The sequence below is a fragment of the Carcharodon carcharias genome, chromosome 5 (assembly GCF_017639515.1).
Source record: "Carcharodon carcharias isolate sCarCar2 chromosome 5, sCarCar2.pri, whole genome shotgun sequence".
NCBI lineage: Eukaryota > Metazoa > Chordata > Chondrichthyes > Lamniformes > Lamnidae > Carcharodon > Carcharodon carcharias.
The window spans coordinates 131,582,506-131,596,164 of NC_054471.1; the positions used below are offsets into that span (position 1 = coordinate 131,582,506).

A 13,659-nucleotide genomic window follows, 5' to 3' on the forward strand; every position below is an offset into this window, starting at 1 on the left:
GCACAATTAACGTTTTGAGTCTGCATGACTCTTCAACAGAACGGACTGTGGGAAAACCATTGGACACAGTCCCTGACAATCAGGAGGGGTGAGGGAGCAGGAAGGTGACCAGGGATTGGATGGGTGGCCATTATGGAAAGAGGGGAGCAAGTGACTGGGCTTGATGAGGGGAAAAGTCAACAATTGTCAGGCCTGAGATTGGAATTGGACAAGGGAAGGTTTGCTCTCACAGCAGGAGGGAGGGAGAGGTTTAAATGAACATAGGGGAGGCAAAAGGCTTCCTTGACTGGCTGGGGGTTGCAGGCTGGGGATGGGGGGAAGCACTACTACTCTTCCAGGATCACAAGGAGCATTGTAATGGGCAGCTTCCTTTCTCTGCAGGTTTCCAATACACCCTGCGAAAATCATACAGAAATGGTTAAATTTAAACCATGCTTCCAATCATCCTGTCCAAACTGCAACCTTTGCAGGACACACAATCTACCACCATAAACAGCAACAGGCATGTACAAGGCAAGTTAGGGTCACGTTCCCCACGTTAACATTTTTAAGCCCACCTTGACCTCCTGCCTGTCGTGGGGCGTGGATTAATATTGAGACCCATATGCCTAAAATACCTGGGAAGCAGTGGGTAACACATATGATATTAATAATATTTCCAGTTTACATAATCCTGAACTACTAAGGTAGAAGATTTAGAAAAGATAATCAAGGTAACTTATTTTTCAACACTATATTATGCTTGAACAGTTTTGTTAATACTCAATTTTTCAGACCGAAAGTCCCCATTTTCATTTCCTGTTCTCTGTTGAGTTAACTGATCTCAGTTGGGACAACATTTTGCAACCAAGTGGGGAGAAGTCAGCTAGTGTTCCTACTCCTCATTGTTATGCAGTGCTGCATGGTGTATGATGGATGTCAGGAAGTTGAGGGTAAGACAGGCTTGGGCTGAGCTGCCACTCCTTCCAAAACCTGCTATTCTTTCACTATCAGGTCTCATATAAGACTGGTCATCATTTGAGTCATGAGCAAGGAGTGACAGTAGATGCATTGCCCATCAAAAATCAGCACCTTCAGGAGAGAAGAGATAAAAAAGATCAAAGGGAAAGGAGGATGATGGAGGGAGAAAAGTCATTATTTTTCTTTCCATGTAAACTGCGTTCCATCTTTGCAACAACAATTTAGGAAAATCACCTTCAAAGTTAGAGAAAGCAGCCTCTCAGAAAATAATGGAACTGAAAAAAAGACAAAAATAATTACAACATTAAGGAAATTTATACTAATCTAGTTTTATCTATCTTTAGTTTCATCAAGCAAACTACAATCTCCAGGAATAAATGAGGTGTTTTATGTGAACCGGTATCAGTCCCATCTTTGATTTACTGAAGAAAATGCCAATATTCTAACTGTCAGTTTATTCAATAATTTTCCCAACCTGAATAAGTAATACAGTAAATAAAGAGAAACTGGTTCCACTGGCAGAAAGGTCAGTAACCAAAGGATACTGGGTTAAGGCGTTTGGCAAAAGATCCAGTGGTGGTATGACAAAACCGCTTTTTATGCAGAGTTGCTATGTTGTGGAAAGCACAATCTGAAAGGGGGTTGGAAGAGATTCCATAATAATTTTCAAATGGAAATTGGAAAAATCCTTATTATGGAAAAATCTGCAGGGCAATGGGCAAAGAGTGGTACTGGGCTAATTGGATAGCTCTTTCAAAGAGCTGACACAAGCAGAATGGACAAATGGCTTAATCTGTGCAGTATAATTTAATGATTCTGTAAGACTTATTTTGCTTTAAGCAGAAGTCAGTGTCCTTAAGCCACACATGATGCTCACACACATTGATACCTGTGCCTATTTGAAATTGAGTGAGGGAAGGTGAGGTAATAGAACACAATGCAAAATGTCCAGTGTAACTGGCCAAATTCTAGCAGGAAGTACAATTCCTTCCTTCACTCACATGATGCTTCCTTGTTAAAAATCTTTGCTACATATTTTTCCTGATGTTTGTTTGGAAGGTTTGATTTTGTTTCATTCACTTGGACAACCGTTTTGTACATTTACAATTGTACTATCCCTCAAAGTACATCACAAGTATATAATATTCATAAAATGGTCCACTAAACACTTGTGTCTGCGACCGTAAAAATAGCTTTTGTTTCCGAGTAGAACAATGCACAGCCTAGGCATTGTATGACTCGGATTAGCATCAACTTGCACAACGAGGCAAAATGGGACCCCATTACTTCCCCTACCACCTTTGTTACTGGTTACTGCTTGAGACTTCAATTTTTCCTTTTTTAGTTTATATTTTGTGCTATGTTAAAACTATTATACTAATCACCGTGAAGGTTATGAAAGATATATAGTTTTATGTATATGCAATGGAATTGACTGTAGAGCTATTACATGTAATATTTGTAAATGGTTTTCCTTATTATTTTACAATAAAAGGCAGCATTCAAAATATCTGTCAGTGGGTTGTGTTCACAGGTATTAAGAACGTGGCTCCCAACTACTACACTGTCAGAAGTGCTGTCTTTCAGATTAGATTTTAAACCGAGGCTCCATCTGTCCTTGCAGGTGGACTTAAAACATATCATGGCACTATGGAAAAAAGAGCGGGGCAGCTCTCCAGGCATTTTGTCCAAAATTTATCACTTAAGCAACATCAAAATGGATTAACTGCTCATTTATCAGATTACTGTTTGAGAGACCTTGATGTAAGCAGATTGCCTGTTGTGATTCCTAAATTACAATTCTAGCCTAACCACTCAGTGGAAGGCTGGTGCCATCTTATTTTACTTATATTTTTTCATCGAATTATTGCATTTCTCATGTACCACAATCCCTCTGGCCTCTGCTCAGATTCTGCTAGCATTGTTATTCTTGTATAATAATTAAAAACTGCAATTAGAAATCATTCTTAGTTAGTGTAGGTTTCCCAGCAGCTGAATTAGTTAAGATTAGTGCTAGCAATGACATGTCAAAAGTACTCCCTTGGCTATGAAGCACTTTGGTACATCCTGAGCCCTTGACGAACACAATAAAAATAGAAGTTTCTTTTCTTCTATCCTCCCTTTTCCTTCATTTCTTTAAATACCTCAACCAACTCAGTTGAAAATAAGCATGGTCTTTAAAAGACAGTAATTTATATCAAAGGACTGCTAATTAATAATAATGCAAAACTTACCCTGAACAACGTAATCGTCCTGGTTGAGTCCGGTTTTCCAAATTTGCTACATTATCATGGACTGCAAAGAGTCCTCCGATGATGATGTCACCTGGAGCTCTGGCTCCTACAATATCATCAGGGATATTGCAAAGACTGACTAGGTGGATAAGTGAAGTCCAGTAAGAAACTGTGAATACGACAAGTGTGGAAAACATGTTCACCAATTCATCAACAAGTCAAGCTGGGTGTGAACTGAGTACCTGTGGTAAGCTGAATTCTAATGTAACAGCACCCTCATCTGCTTTTACTATCATTCAATGGGGAGGAGCTACTTGTATCAAGTTCTTCTCTCCACTGTTTTAAAACACATTTTAGCTTGCCTTTTTAAATTGGTCGATGGCTGCTTTTAATTATGACAGACAAATTTCACATAGCGCATTAAACTGTTGTAGGATAATAGCACTAGTGGTAATTTCTAGCCATTAAGGAAGGCAGTTAAAGATCTGATTGTTTTTTTCTTCCATCAATGTTAATTGTGATTTTAATGATAACTGTAACATAAGAACATAAGAAATAGGAGCAGGGACAGGCCCTTCAGCTCCTGAGTCTGCTCCACCTTTCAATAAGATGATGGATGACTTCCACACCTTCACACTGTCAGTCCTTTGGTTTTCCTTAATATTCAAAGATCTGTTGATCACATTCTTGAATATACTCAATGACTGAGTACCAACGGCCCTCTGGGATAGATAATTCCAAAGATTCACAAACCTTTGGGTGAACAAATTTATTCTCATCTCAGTCCTAAATGGCTTACCCCTTATTCTAAATCTCACCCTGAATTCTAGGCTTCCCAGCCAGGGGAAACATCCTCTCAGCATCTACCCTGTTAAAGCTCTTAAGAATTTTACAATGTCTCAATGACATCACCTCTTATTCTTCTAAATTCTAGAGAATGTTGGCCTAGGCTACTCAATTTCTCCTCATAGGAAAATCTCCTCATTCCAGGAATTAGTCCAGTGAACTAAGTGACTCCCTGTAAAGTAAGTAGATCCTTCCTAAGCTAAGGAGACCAAACTTCTACACAGTACTTGAGGTGTGGCTCACCAAGCCCCTGTACAATTACAGTAACATTTCTTTACTCTTATGCCCCATCCCTTTGTAATAAAGGCTAATACACCATTTGCTTTCCTAATTGTTTGCTACCATGATTTGTCCCAGATCCCCTGAATACCAACATTTCCTGGTCTTTCATCAGTTAAGATAACATCTGCTTTTCTACTTTTCCTAGCAAAGTGGATAACTTCACATTTTTCAACATTAAATTCCATGTGATACATTCTAGCCCACTCACTTAAACCATCTAAATCCTTTTTGCAGCCTCTTTGCGTTCCCCTCACAGTTTACATTTTACACCTAACTGTGTATCATCAGCAAACTTGAATGTATTACACTCTCCTCATCTACGTCATTGATATAGATTGTAAATAGCTGAGGCCAAGTATTGACCCTTGCAGTGCCTCACTTGATACAACTTGTCAACCCAAAGAAAATCCTGTTTATTCTTATTCTGTTTTCTGTGCATTAACTAATCCTCTATGCATAATATTTACCCCCAACCCCATGAGCCATAGTTTTGTGTAATAACTTCTTGCGTGACACCTTATTAAATGGCTTTTGAAAATTCAAATACATTACATCCATTTGCTCTCCCTTTTCCAACCTACTTATTCTTTTATTTAAATAGTTACACATTACATCCTCAAGAACTTTAACAGATCTGTCAAACACAATTTCACTTTCATAAATCCAAGTTGATTCTGCTTAAACATATTGGTCAGAATTTTCCCATCGGCTTGTGGGGTTGGGCCCCGTACACCAATGTGTAAAATGACCTGCGGTGATGTTGGGTGAGTGTCCCGATGTCATCGTGTGCCATCACGATATTCAGGTGGGCAGGCGTGCGATGTTCTCCGATGCACGCCCGCCATTAATCAATCATGTAGTTAAGGCCCTTGAGGCAGCAATTGACTGCAATTTTTTGGGGCCCGTGCGATCTTCAGGATGTCGCATGGTGCAATGGGCAGGCAGGTAGGAGAATTTGTATAACCTCATCCACAGGCGGGATAAGAGGGGTGAGTGGGGTCGCGAATGTTATCTGTCAGATATTTAATTGTGAAAGTTACTGACACTTGCCTGTCAGCTCTTTGGACAGGAGTAACAGCCTTCAGGTCAGGACTCTACAATAAAGATCATTTTTGGGGCCTGCAGGTTTCAGGAAGCCTTCCCTTAGCCTGGGAATGGGAGTTGCACTCTCCACTGGAGGCACCTCCTCTGAGGAGGAAGGGAGGGCCAGAAGGGGGATGAGGCCAGGTGTCCATGTTCAGCCTTCAGGGGAGCCACTTCTGGGAGGGGAGGCGCAGGCTCAAGGGGCTCAGGACAACAAGAAGCCCAAGGCAGAAGGGGCTGCAGAAGATGCCACTATCCTGCTGCCTGGGTATACAGGCAGTGAAGCAGCTACCTCATTATGTCTGAGGTGCAGTGCAAAAGGAGGCTCCACCTCTCAAGGGAGACAGTCACCTCCATCTGTCAGATGATAGGCCCTGAGATCTGCGCAAACTATGTGGGTGGGCACCCCTTGCCAGTAGTGCTAAACTTCTATGCCTTTGGCTCTTTCTAGGGGTCAGTGGGTGATTTTTGCGGAGTCTCCCAATCAGCTGTCCACACGTGTCAAGCAGGTGACAGATGCTTTTTTCAGCTGTGCATTGACTTTCATCCACTCACGCTGAGACAAGGCCAGCCAGACAGAGTGAGCCAGAAGCTTCGCTGCGATTCCTGGCTTCCCCTGCATACAGGGTGCAATCGACTGCACACTTGTGGCCATCAAGGTATCAGTAGGTGAGCCCAGTGCCTTTGTCAACAGGAAGGGCTTCCACTCCATGAATGTGCAGATAGTGTGTGATCCCAGGATGCAGATCTTACAAGTCTGTGCAAGGTACCCAGGCAGCTCCCACGATGCTTACATCCTCAGACACTCCAAGGTGCCGAGGCTCTTCAGTGCTCCAGCCCGGCAGGATGGATGGCTGCTGGGTGACAAGGGCTATCCCCTCAGAAGGTAACTCATGACGCCTCTCCACCATCCAAGAATAGAAGCTGAGCAGTGGTACAATAGGAGCCATGCCCCCACAAGGGCTATGGTGGAGAGAACCATCGGTCTTCTCAAGATGCGCTTCTGATGCCTGGATCGTTCAGTGGGTGCACTCCAGTAGCCCCCAGATTGTGTGTCACTGATAGTGGTTGCATGCTGCACTCTCCACAATCTTGCGCTGGAAATGGGCAATGCAGTGGACAAGGAAGATGTAGACGCAGTGGCTCCAGATGCACATGATAAGTCCAGCAGAGTCCGAGGATGAGCACGCACAGGAGAATGCTAAGGGGGTAGACACTGACCCGCGCATACTCCAGGGAGGCAGGGACACCCAGGAGGCTTTAACCCAAAGAACCTTCAGCTAGCCCACCACAGATGGACCTTCAACACAAGCCAGGGCTGCAGGCTCTGATTGTTAAATCTGCCTGGATAGTAACATTAACAAAGGCCCTTATCAATAAAGCTCAAAGTCAAACAACTCCCTCATAACATCATGGCTTCCCGTCCACTTGCAGAAGTAAGGAATCACCCTGAGGCATGGCAACATATCAAAATTTATTCAAAGAACAAAAGTAACTTCAGAAGTCAAAAAAGTCTTAAATGAACTAATATGAGGCAACATAAAAGCACCACTGAGAAGCCCGTGGTGTGCCTAAGGTGCCTTAAATTTACGCTTATGGGTGCTATGTCTAGGTGCTGTCCCATTGCTGGCACTAGCATCTGAGACAGCCTGCTCACTGGTGCATTTATGTTGGCCTCGATGACCTTGGCAGACATCCTCTGGGCCGTGAAGCCTTTGATGGCCCTGCCTGGGAGGAAGCGGCCAGTTCCACTGCTGGCTTCTCCCCAGTCACCACAGCCTCATCAGATGCCTTGGTCACTGGCAGAGGGGCGGAGGAGCTGCTGCCCTCATCCGGTGCGCTCTGAGAGGTGCCCGCAAAGATGACAGGCAGCTGCTGCACCAACATGAGGTCGCTTCTGACCTCCCAGCTCACCGTGGATGGATGGGCACCGAGCTGGGATACTTGGTGCCCAGACCATCTCCTACACTGGCACTAACCAGCTGAGGTCAATGCCTCTGTGAGGGCTTGCAGGTCCGAGTGCAACCCTAGGAGGCGCTGAACGTTCTCCTGGAGGAGCCTCTCCACGAGAGTCGCCAGTCTCTCCATGGAGGAAGCATGACACTTGGCCATGAGGCTAATTGCATCAGTAATGCTCCGCATGGACTCCTCCAGCATGGGCACCATGCCACGCATAGCCTCATGTATCTCCACCAGATCTTCCTGCATACCCTGCTGCACTTCCAGCATTTGCTGCCTCACGGATGACTCCAGAGGCACATCATCAGCCACAGACCGAGCATGTGCCTGGTCTCCAGCAGTCCTCCGACTGCTGGTGCTCTGGGCACTCTCTGTCTTTGCCTGCATCTCAAGCTAGTATGAAGTGCCCTCACAACTGTGCCCTGGGACACTAGCCAAAGACCTAATTCCCACCGAGGTGCTAGTATCTGCACTGGTGCCTGCCTGGCAGAGATGGTGTGATGCTGGTGAGTCAATTTCCTCTGCCTCCTCATCCTGGCCCTGCTCCAGTGATGCTGAAAGTAGGAACAAGGACGTTTGATTAGTTACAGTGCTGACAATGTCAATTTGCATGCCCTGGATCATTATGCGCCCATCCTTCTATAATCAAAGGTCAACCCATGTTGCTAACTTCAATCACTGAGCATTTAGCAGTGCCATGGCTTTTGGGACACTCATGGTAACCTGAGTGCTCGGCAAACATACCTACCTGTGGCACCCCAGCCTCACTGCCACTGGTGGATCTGGGCGCATGGCGCTTCTCCAGAACCATGCCCTGCTGCTCAAAAGATTTCAGGATCGCCAACTGGGCCTGGCCTCGGCCAGTCCACATCCGCTTGGCGGAATTGTGCGAAGTATTTTCCTGAAAGGAGAGAGGAGCATTGATTAGTCCAGCCTGTACCTGAATTCCCATTGCATCCCTGCCACCCCAACCAGAGTGGGACATTGCAGGATTCCAGTTCTTCGTTACCCCACAGCTGCCGCACACTCACCCAAAAAAGCCAGGGCTGACTCCACCCCCACCTTACCCAAATGCTGCCTCCTTCACATGTGGCACCACAAGGCATAACTTTGCTAAGCAACAAGGCACAAGCACTTGGAGCGCAAAGGCCAGCAATTGGATTAGTGCCCTGCCACTTGGAAGCTCCCCTCCCAGCATGTTAGCACCCTGATTTTGATATGCTTCCCAGTTCCAGCACTCTGCCTAGGCCAGACCCTTGAATTTCACCCCCATTCTATACTCTGGATGTTAGTGTCACACATGCTGAGGGTGCAGAACACACCCTAGCTCAACCTTCTCAGGGTGAACTAGGCACGGGTAATATCTGCTGGCACACCCAGCAAGGGATCCATGCTGTGAAGGATTCAATGCTGTTACTGCACTCAGAGTTGCTGGGGGGGGGCGGGGATTGTCCAGTGGGCATTGGGGGGGGTGGGGGGGAGAAGGGTGTGGGGGCAGTGTTGGTGGCGGCTTTGGGGAAAGGGTGACGGCTGCATTAAGTGTCTTCAGGCAACATGGTACTCACCCTTCCCGAGTGCAGGAGGTCGTTGAATCTTTTACGGCACTGGACCCACATGCGTCGCACCACATCATGGGAGCTCACTGTCTTGGCCACCTCCTCCCATGCACGTTTGGTCATGTGGGGGGGCCTCCTCCTCCCATCCTTTGGAAGCAGGACCTCCTGCCGCGCTGCCACCTCCTCCAGGAGGACAGCAAGGTACTCATCCGAGAAACGAGGGGCATACTGCCCCGCTGGCCTACCCTCCAGCCTGGCCTGCCCAGATGGATTACCCATCAGCTTTGCCTGCCCTACTGGCCTACCCTCAGGACTTGCATGCTGCATAGTAGCCCTCTGCTGAGCCCTCCTGCCGGCCATTGTGAGCAGCCTTGCAAAGGCTGCCAGACCTTCATTTAAACAGGCTGCCAGGTTACCATTGGATGCGGCGGTCTGTGCACGCCCGCCACCGCCCGCCCATTCCTGCTATCTTTGGGAATGGAGAAATCCACTGGGTGGGCCTTAAATGGCCCACCCACATAAAATGGTGGCGCAGACCCAATTGCGGCTGGCGATCAGGTCCGCGCCTACTCCCGCCTGGCCCACCCGACATGGGAAAAATTCTCCCCATTATGATTTTATAAGTGCATTGTTATCACTTCCCTAATAATAGATTCTAACATTTCCCTGTCACTGATGCCAGGCTAACTAGCTTATGGTTCCCTATTTTCTCTCTCCTTACCTTCTTGAATACAAAGGTTGTGTTTGTTACCTTTCAATCTACAAGGGCCATTCAGGAACCTAGGGAACTCTGGAAGAACAAAACCTATGCATTCAACATCTCTGTAGCCACCAGTTTTAAACCCTAGAGTGTAGACCATTAGGTCTGGAGGATTTGTCTTTCTCCAGTACTATTTCTTTACTAATATCAATTACCTCCTTTTTTCCACTAGACATTTGGGCCTCATTTTCATGCTTCTGTCCGAATCAGAATGGACGTGAGGGGTTTTTAAAAATGACAGGTGGGACCCTATTCTGGGATCCCCAACCCCATTTCTATTGTGTCACATTTTTTAGGGCATGGGTTAAAAGTTAAGGTAGCGAGCCTGCACACAGCAATCTGGCCCTTACCTATTCATTGCAGGGTTGGGCACTTTAGACCCCCACGTTTTTCATGGAGCTGGGTCATTTTGGTAGGTGACATGGTTCAAAGAACTCAGAGGAGTCATGAATCATGGGGAAGCCTTGTCTGGAGTCAGGGACCTTTTTGACAGGTAAATTTAAAAGATAATCATTGTCACAAGTAATAATTAAATGCTGTATGATAAATTAAGTATGTTTCTAATGCAGTGGTTGATAGTAGGGCTTTGTTCTTAAAGGATAAGTGACCAATAAATTTACCAGCATTGTGAAAGTTTTCAGATGCATTAGAGTACTTTGTGCATTGGATAAAGTGTTCTTCTGCATTCAACAGTACGGTAATTCATATTTTAAGGTGCCAGTTGGACCCTGTGCTTTAATCTTTATATTGATTGACAGCCTAGCCATTTGATGGGTCTTTTAAATAGTTGAACAGATGGATCACTTCTTTGATTGGCAGCCAAGCCATTTGTTGGGTCCTTTAAGGAGTGAAACAGATAGCCAGCTGTTCAATTCATTCATAGGCCTTATTCTATTTCACTTTGGAGGCTTTGTTGACACATTTGTGTAATGGACTCTTATTTTGAATGCTTGGCTGAGCTCCAAACCCCACTAATGGATTTAGCTCAGCAGGGGCTGTTGATACTGCTGTCAAGGGGACCTTGAGCTTTGTTTTGATTGACAGTTTTATAGCCACTTAAGCTAAGGATCAGTACTTGAGCCTCAGCAATTTGCAATCTGATGATATAAAGTTAGATGGGAATGTAAGCTGTGCGGAGAATGCAGAGAGGCTACAAAAAGGTTGTAAGGAGCAAGTTTTCTTTCAAGTGGAATTTGAATGGGTGGGGGTGAGGCGTGAGGACTATGGTGACTAACACTCACCTATGAAAATGTGCTGATGTCCCAGCAGACAGAAACAGGCCTTCTAAACTGCCCGCTTCAGCATGCTCCTGCCTCTGTTAATGCCTTGGGCCTGCTGCAGGAGGTGGCAGCCCAACTCTAGCCAGTACCCACCATGAAAGTAGCGTGGGCCGGTATTGGAGTCGGAAGGCAAGATCACAACATCAGGAAATGGCCCAAATTATGTTTACCATCTCCACCACGAAAATCTGGGTCTTGGTTCCTCATTCCAGAAAGCCGACTTGGGAGTAAGTGCCCTGAGTGGTCAGATTTTCATTCTGGGTGTTGGGGATGGGGTGGGAGGGAGGTGATGGTGGGGGTGGGTGGGGATGCTAACTGAAGTCAGGCCCAACACCCCTGGAAAAAGTTCAGAGGCAGCCACAGAAGTAAAACCAAAAACAGCCCTCAAGCCTTCACCCTCACACCCCTTCACCCCCCACAAACTCTCCATGCCACATCCATGCCAACTCATGCCACCTCATGTCCCTCTTACCCATCTCCATGGTCCATCATACCCTCTATGCAAATAAAGTGCCAGCTAATACCAATCTACGACTCCCCATTCATTCCTGTAGTCCTTTATAGCCCTTATGCCAATTTAGCATCAACTCATGCCCTCCACCCAGCACCCTTTGCCCTCACACTCTCCATGTCAGCTCACCCAGTATCCATCATGAGCAGAACTCAGGAGCCACGGTGAGTTTTAATAAAATACAGTTTAAAGTATTTATTACAGATGTCACAAATTAAAAAAAGAATCACTCTCATTGAGAAATACATTTAAATCTCTTCAATTACTTAATCGGCTTTGAAAAATAAACATTTCCTTCAAGTACTTCCAAAGTTTGAGGAAAGAGATGAGGAGTTCTTTATTTCATTTGAGCAGATAGCTAAACAGATGAAATGGCCACAAGAAAACTAGACATTGTTGTTACAATCTGGGTTGGTGGGTACAGCGCATGAAGTTTATGCTTCAGTGTCAGAAGAAATGTCAGTGGATTATGATGTGGTTAAAAAAAAGCAATTTTGAGTGCATATGAGTTGGTTCCTGAGGCATACAGGCAGAAATTTAGGAATGTGAGAAAACAGTCTGAGCAAACTTATTTTGAGCTTGTGAGAGTAAAACAAGTTAATTTTCACTGGTGGATATGGGCATTAAAGCTAGAGATGACGTATGCAGCTCTTAGAGAAGTAATTCTTTTGGAAGAACTTAAAGATTTAATTCCTTTGGTAGTGAGAACTCAAGTAGAGGAACAGAGGGTTAAAATGGTAAGACAAGCAGCAGAGAGAGCTGATGATTACAAATTAGTTCATAGATCTAAACCTTTTGTTCATTGTCCTTTCAAATCAGAGAAGGACCAGAGGGCATAATCTCGGAGTAAGGGATCAGCCATTTAAGACAGAGATAAGGAAGAATTTCTTCTCTCAGAGGGCTGTGAATCTGTGGAATTCTTTAACATAGAGGGCTGTAGAGATTAGGTCATTAAGTACATTCAATGCTGAGATAGACAGAGTTTTAATCAGTAAGGGAATCAAGGGTTATGGGGAAAAGGCAGGAAATTGGGGTCAAGGATTATCAGATCAGCCATGATCTCATTGAATGGTGGAGCAGACTTGATGGGCCGAATGACTTAATTCTGCTCCTACATCTTATAGTCTTATGGATAGATAGTGGGAAGGTGAAAGGAAGGTGGGTAGTCAAGGAAGAGCAGGAGGAGGTAGAAATGCCCAGAAAGCTTTTCTCAGAATAAAAGGGAAGGTGCTGATGGTAGAAGTGACACTTGGAAATTGATGTGTTTTCATTGTAATAAAGTTGGGCATCTGGGACAGGATTTTGCCTTTGGCGGGAGTGCTCGGTGGCGATGGTCAGGAAACTGACAACCGCCCGCAATTGGCTCTGCACCGTGATTTCACGCTGGCGGGCCAATTAAGACCCACTCAGTGTTGAACGTGAGCAGCAGCGGCCAGCGGTCAGCGCTGCCTGTGCGGGCGGGGGGAGGAGGGTGAGCTGGCCTAGCGTAATCTTCATGCATGCATGCAAAAGAGCGCTTCGATCTCCCTGAAGCACAGAGCTGTCTCAGGAAGATGAAGTGCTGTTTAAAAAAATAAAGGAAATATAATTGTCATAAAACATGTCCCCTCATGTGACTCTGCCACATGAGCTGGGACATGTTTTTAATTCAAAAATAACATTTTTATTTGGTGTTTATTTGCTTTAGAAAACCTCATCCTGCCCGTGGATGAGGTTTCCTAAAAAATATAAAGGCCACTTTGCCTTTTTGCTTGCCCTCCAACTGTTAGGTTGGACAATCACTGTAAATTTGAATTTAATTAGCTTCTTAATGGCCTTAATAGGCCTTTTAATTGTCAGTGGGCATACAGCAAACTCCGGCACGTGCCCGGTGTACAAATTATTGTGAGACTGCACGATGATGTTGGGACGCTCACCTGACGTCATCGCGCGTCATCTTACACTCGGGCATGTTGGGCACACGCCCACACGCAGAGCATCAAATTCTGCCCATGAAGTCAGTGTGTTGAAAATAACAGGGAAAATCTGTTGGAATTATTGGGAAGTAGAAAAGTTCTGGAAGTAAAAGTACTGTGGGTTCTGAGGTTCAGGTACAGGTGAAACAGAAGGAATCAGTTATATGTAAAGAAGTGGGAATGTGTTCATAATTTACCCAAGGGAGCTCTGAGGAGCAGGTTGCAGAAATGTT

General features: G+C 45.3%; 1 protein-coding gene across 1 annotated transcript in view; it reads right to left on the minus strand.

Annotated features, from left to right (window-relative positions):
* Window positions 1-13,397, minus strand: part of LOC121277759 (G-protein coupled receptor family C group 6 member A-like) — a 47,255-nt gene extending 33,858 nt beyond the window's left edge. Inside the window, exons 1-3 of the mRNA XM_041187398.1 lie at window positions 13,320-13,397; window positions 8,109-8,265; window positions 3,195-3,363 (exon numbers count right to left, since the gene is read on the minus strand). Of these exons, the coding sequence (XP_041043332.1) occupies window positions 3,195-3,363; window positions 8,109-8,265; window positions 13,320-13,397 (404 nt within the window). The remainder of the gene's footprint in view (window positions 1-3,194; window positions 3,364-8,108; window positions 8,266-13,319) is intronic.
* Between the last annotated feature and the right edge of the window lie 262 nt (window positions 13,398-13,659).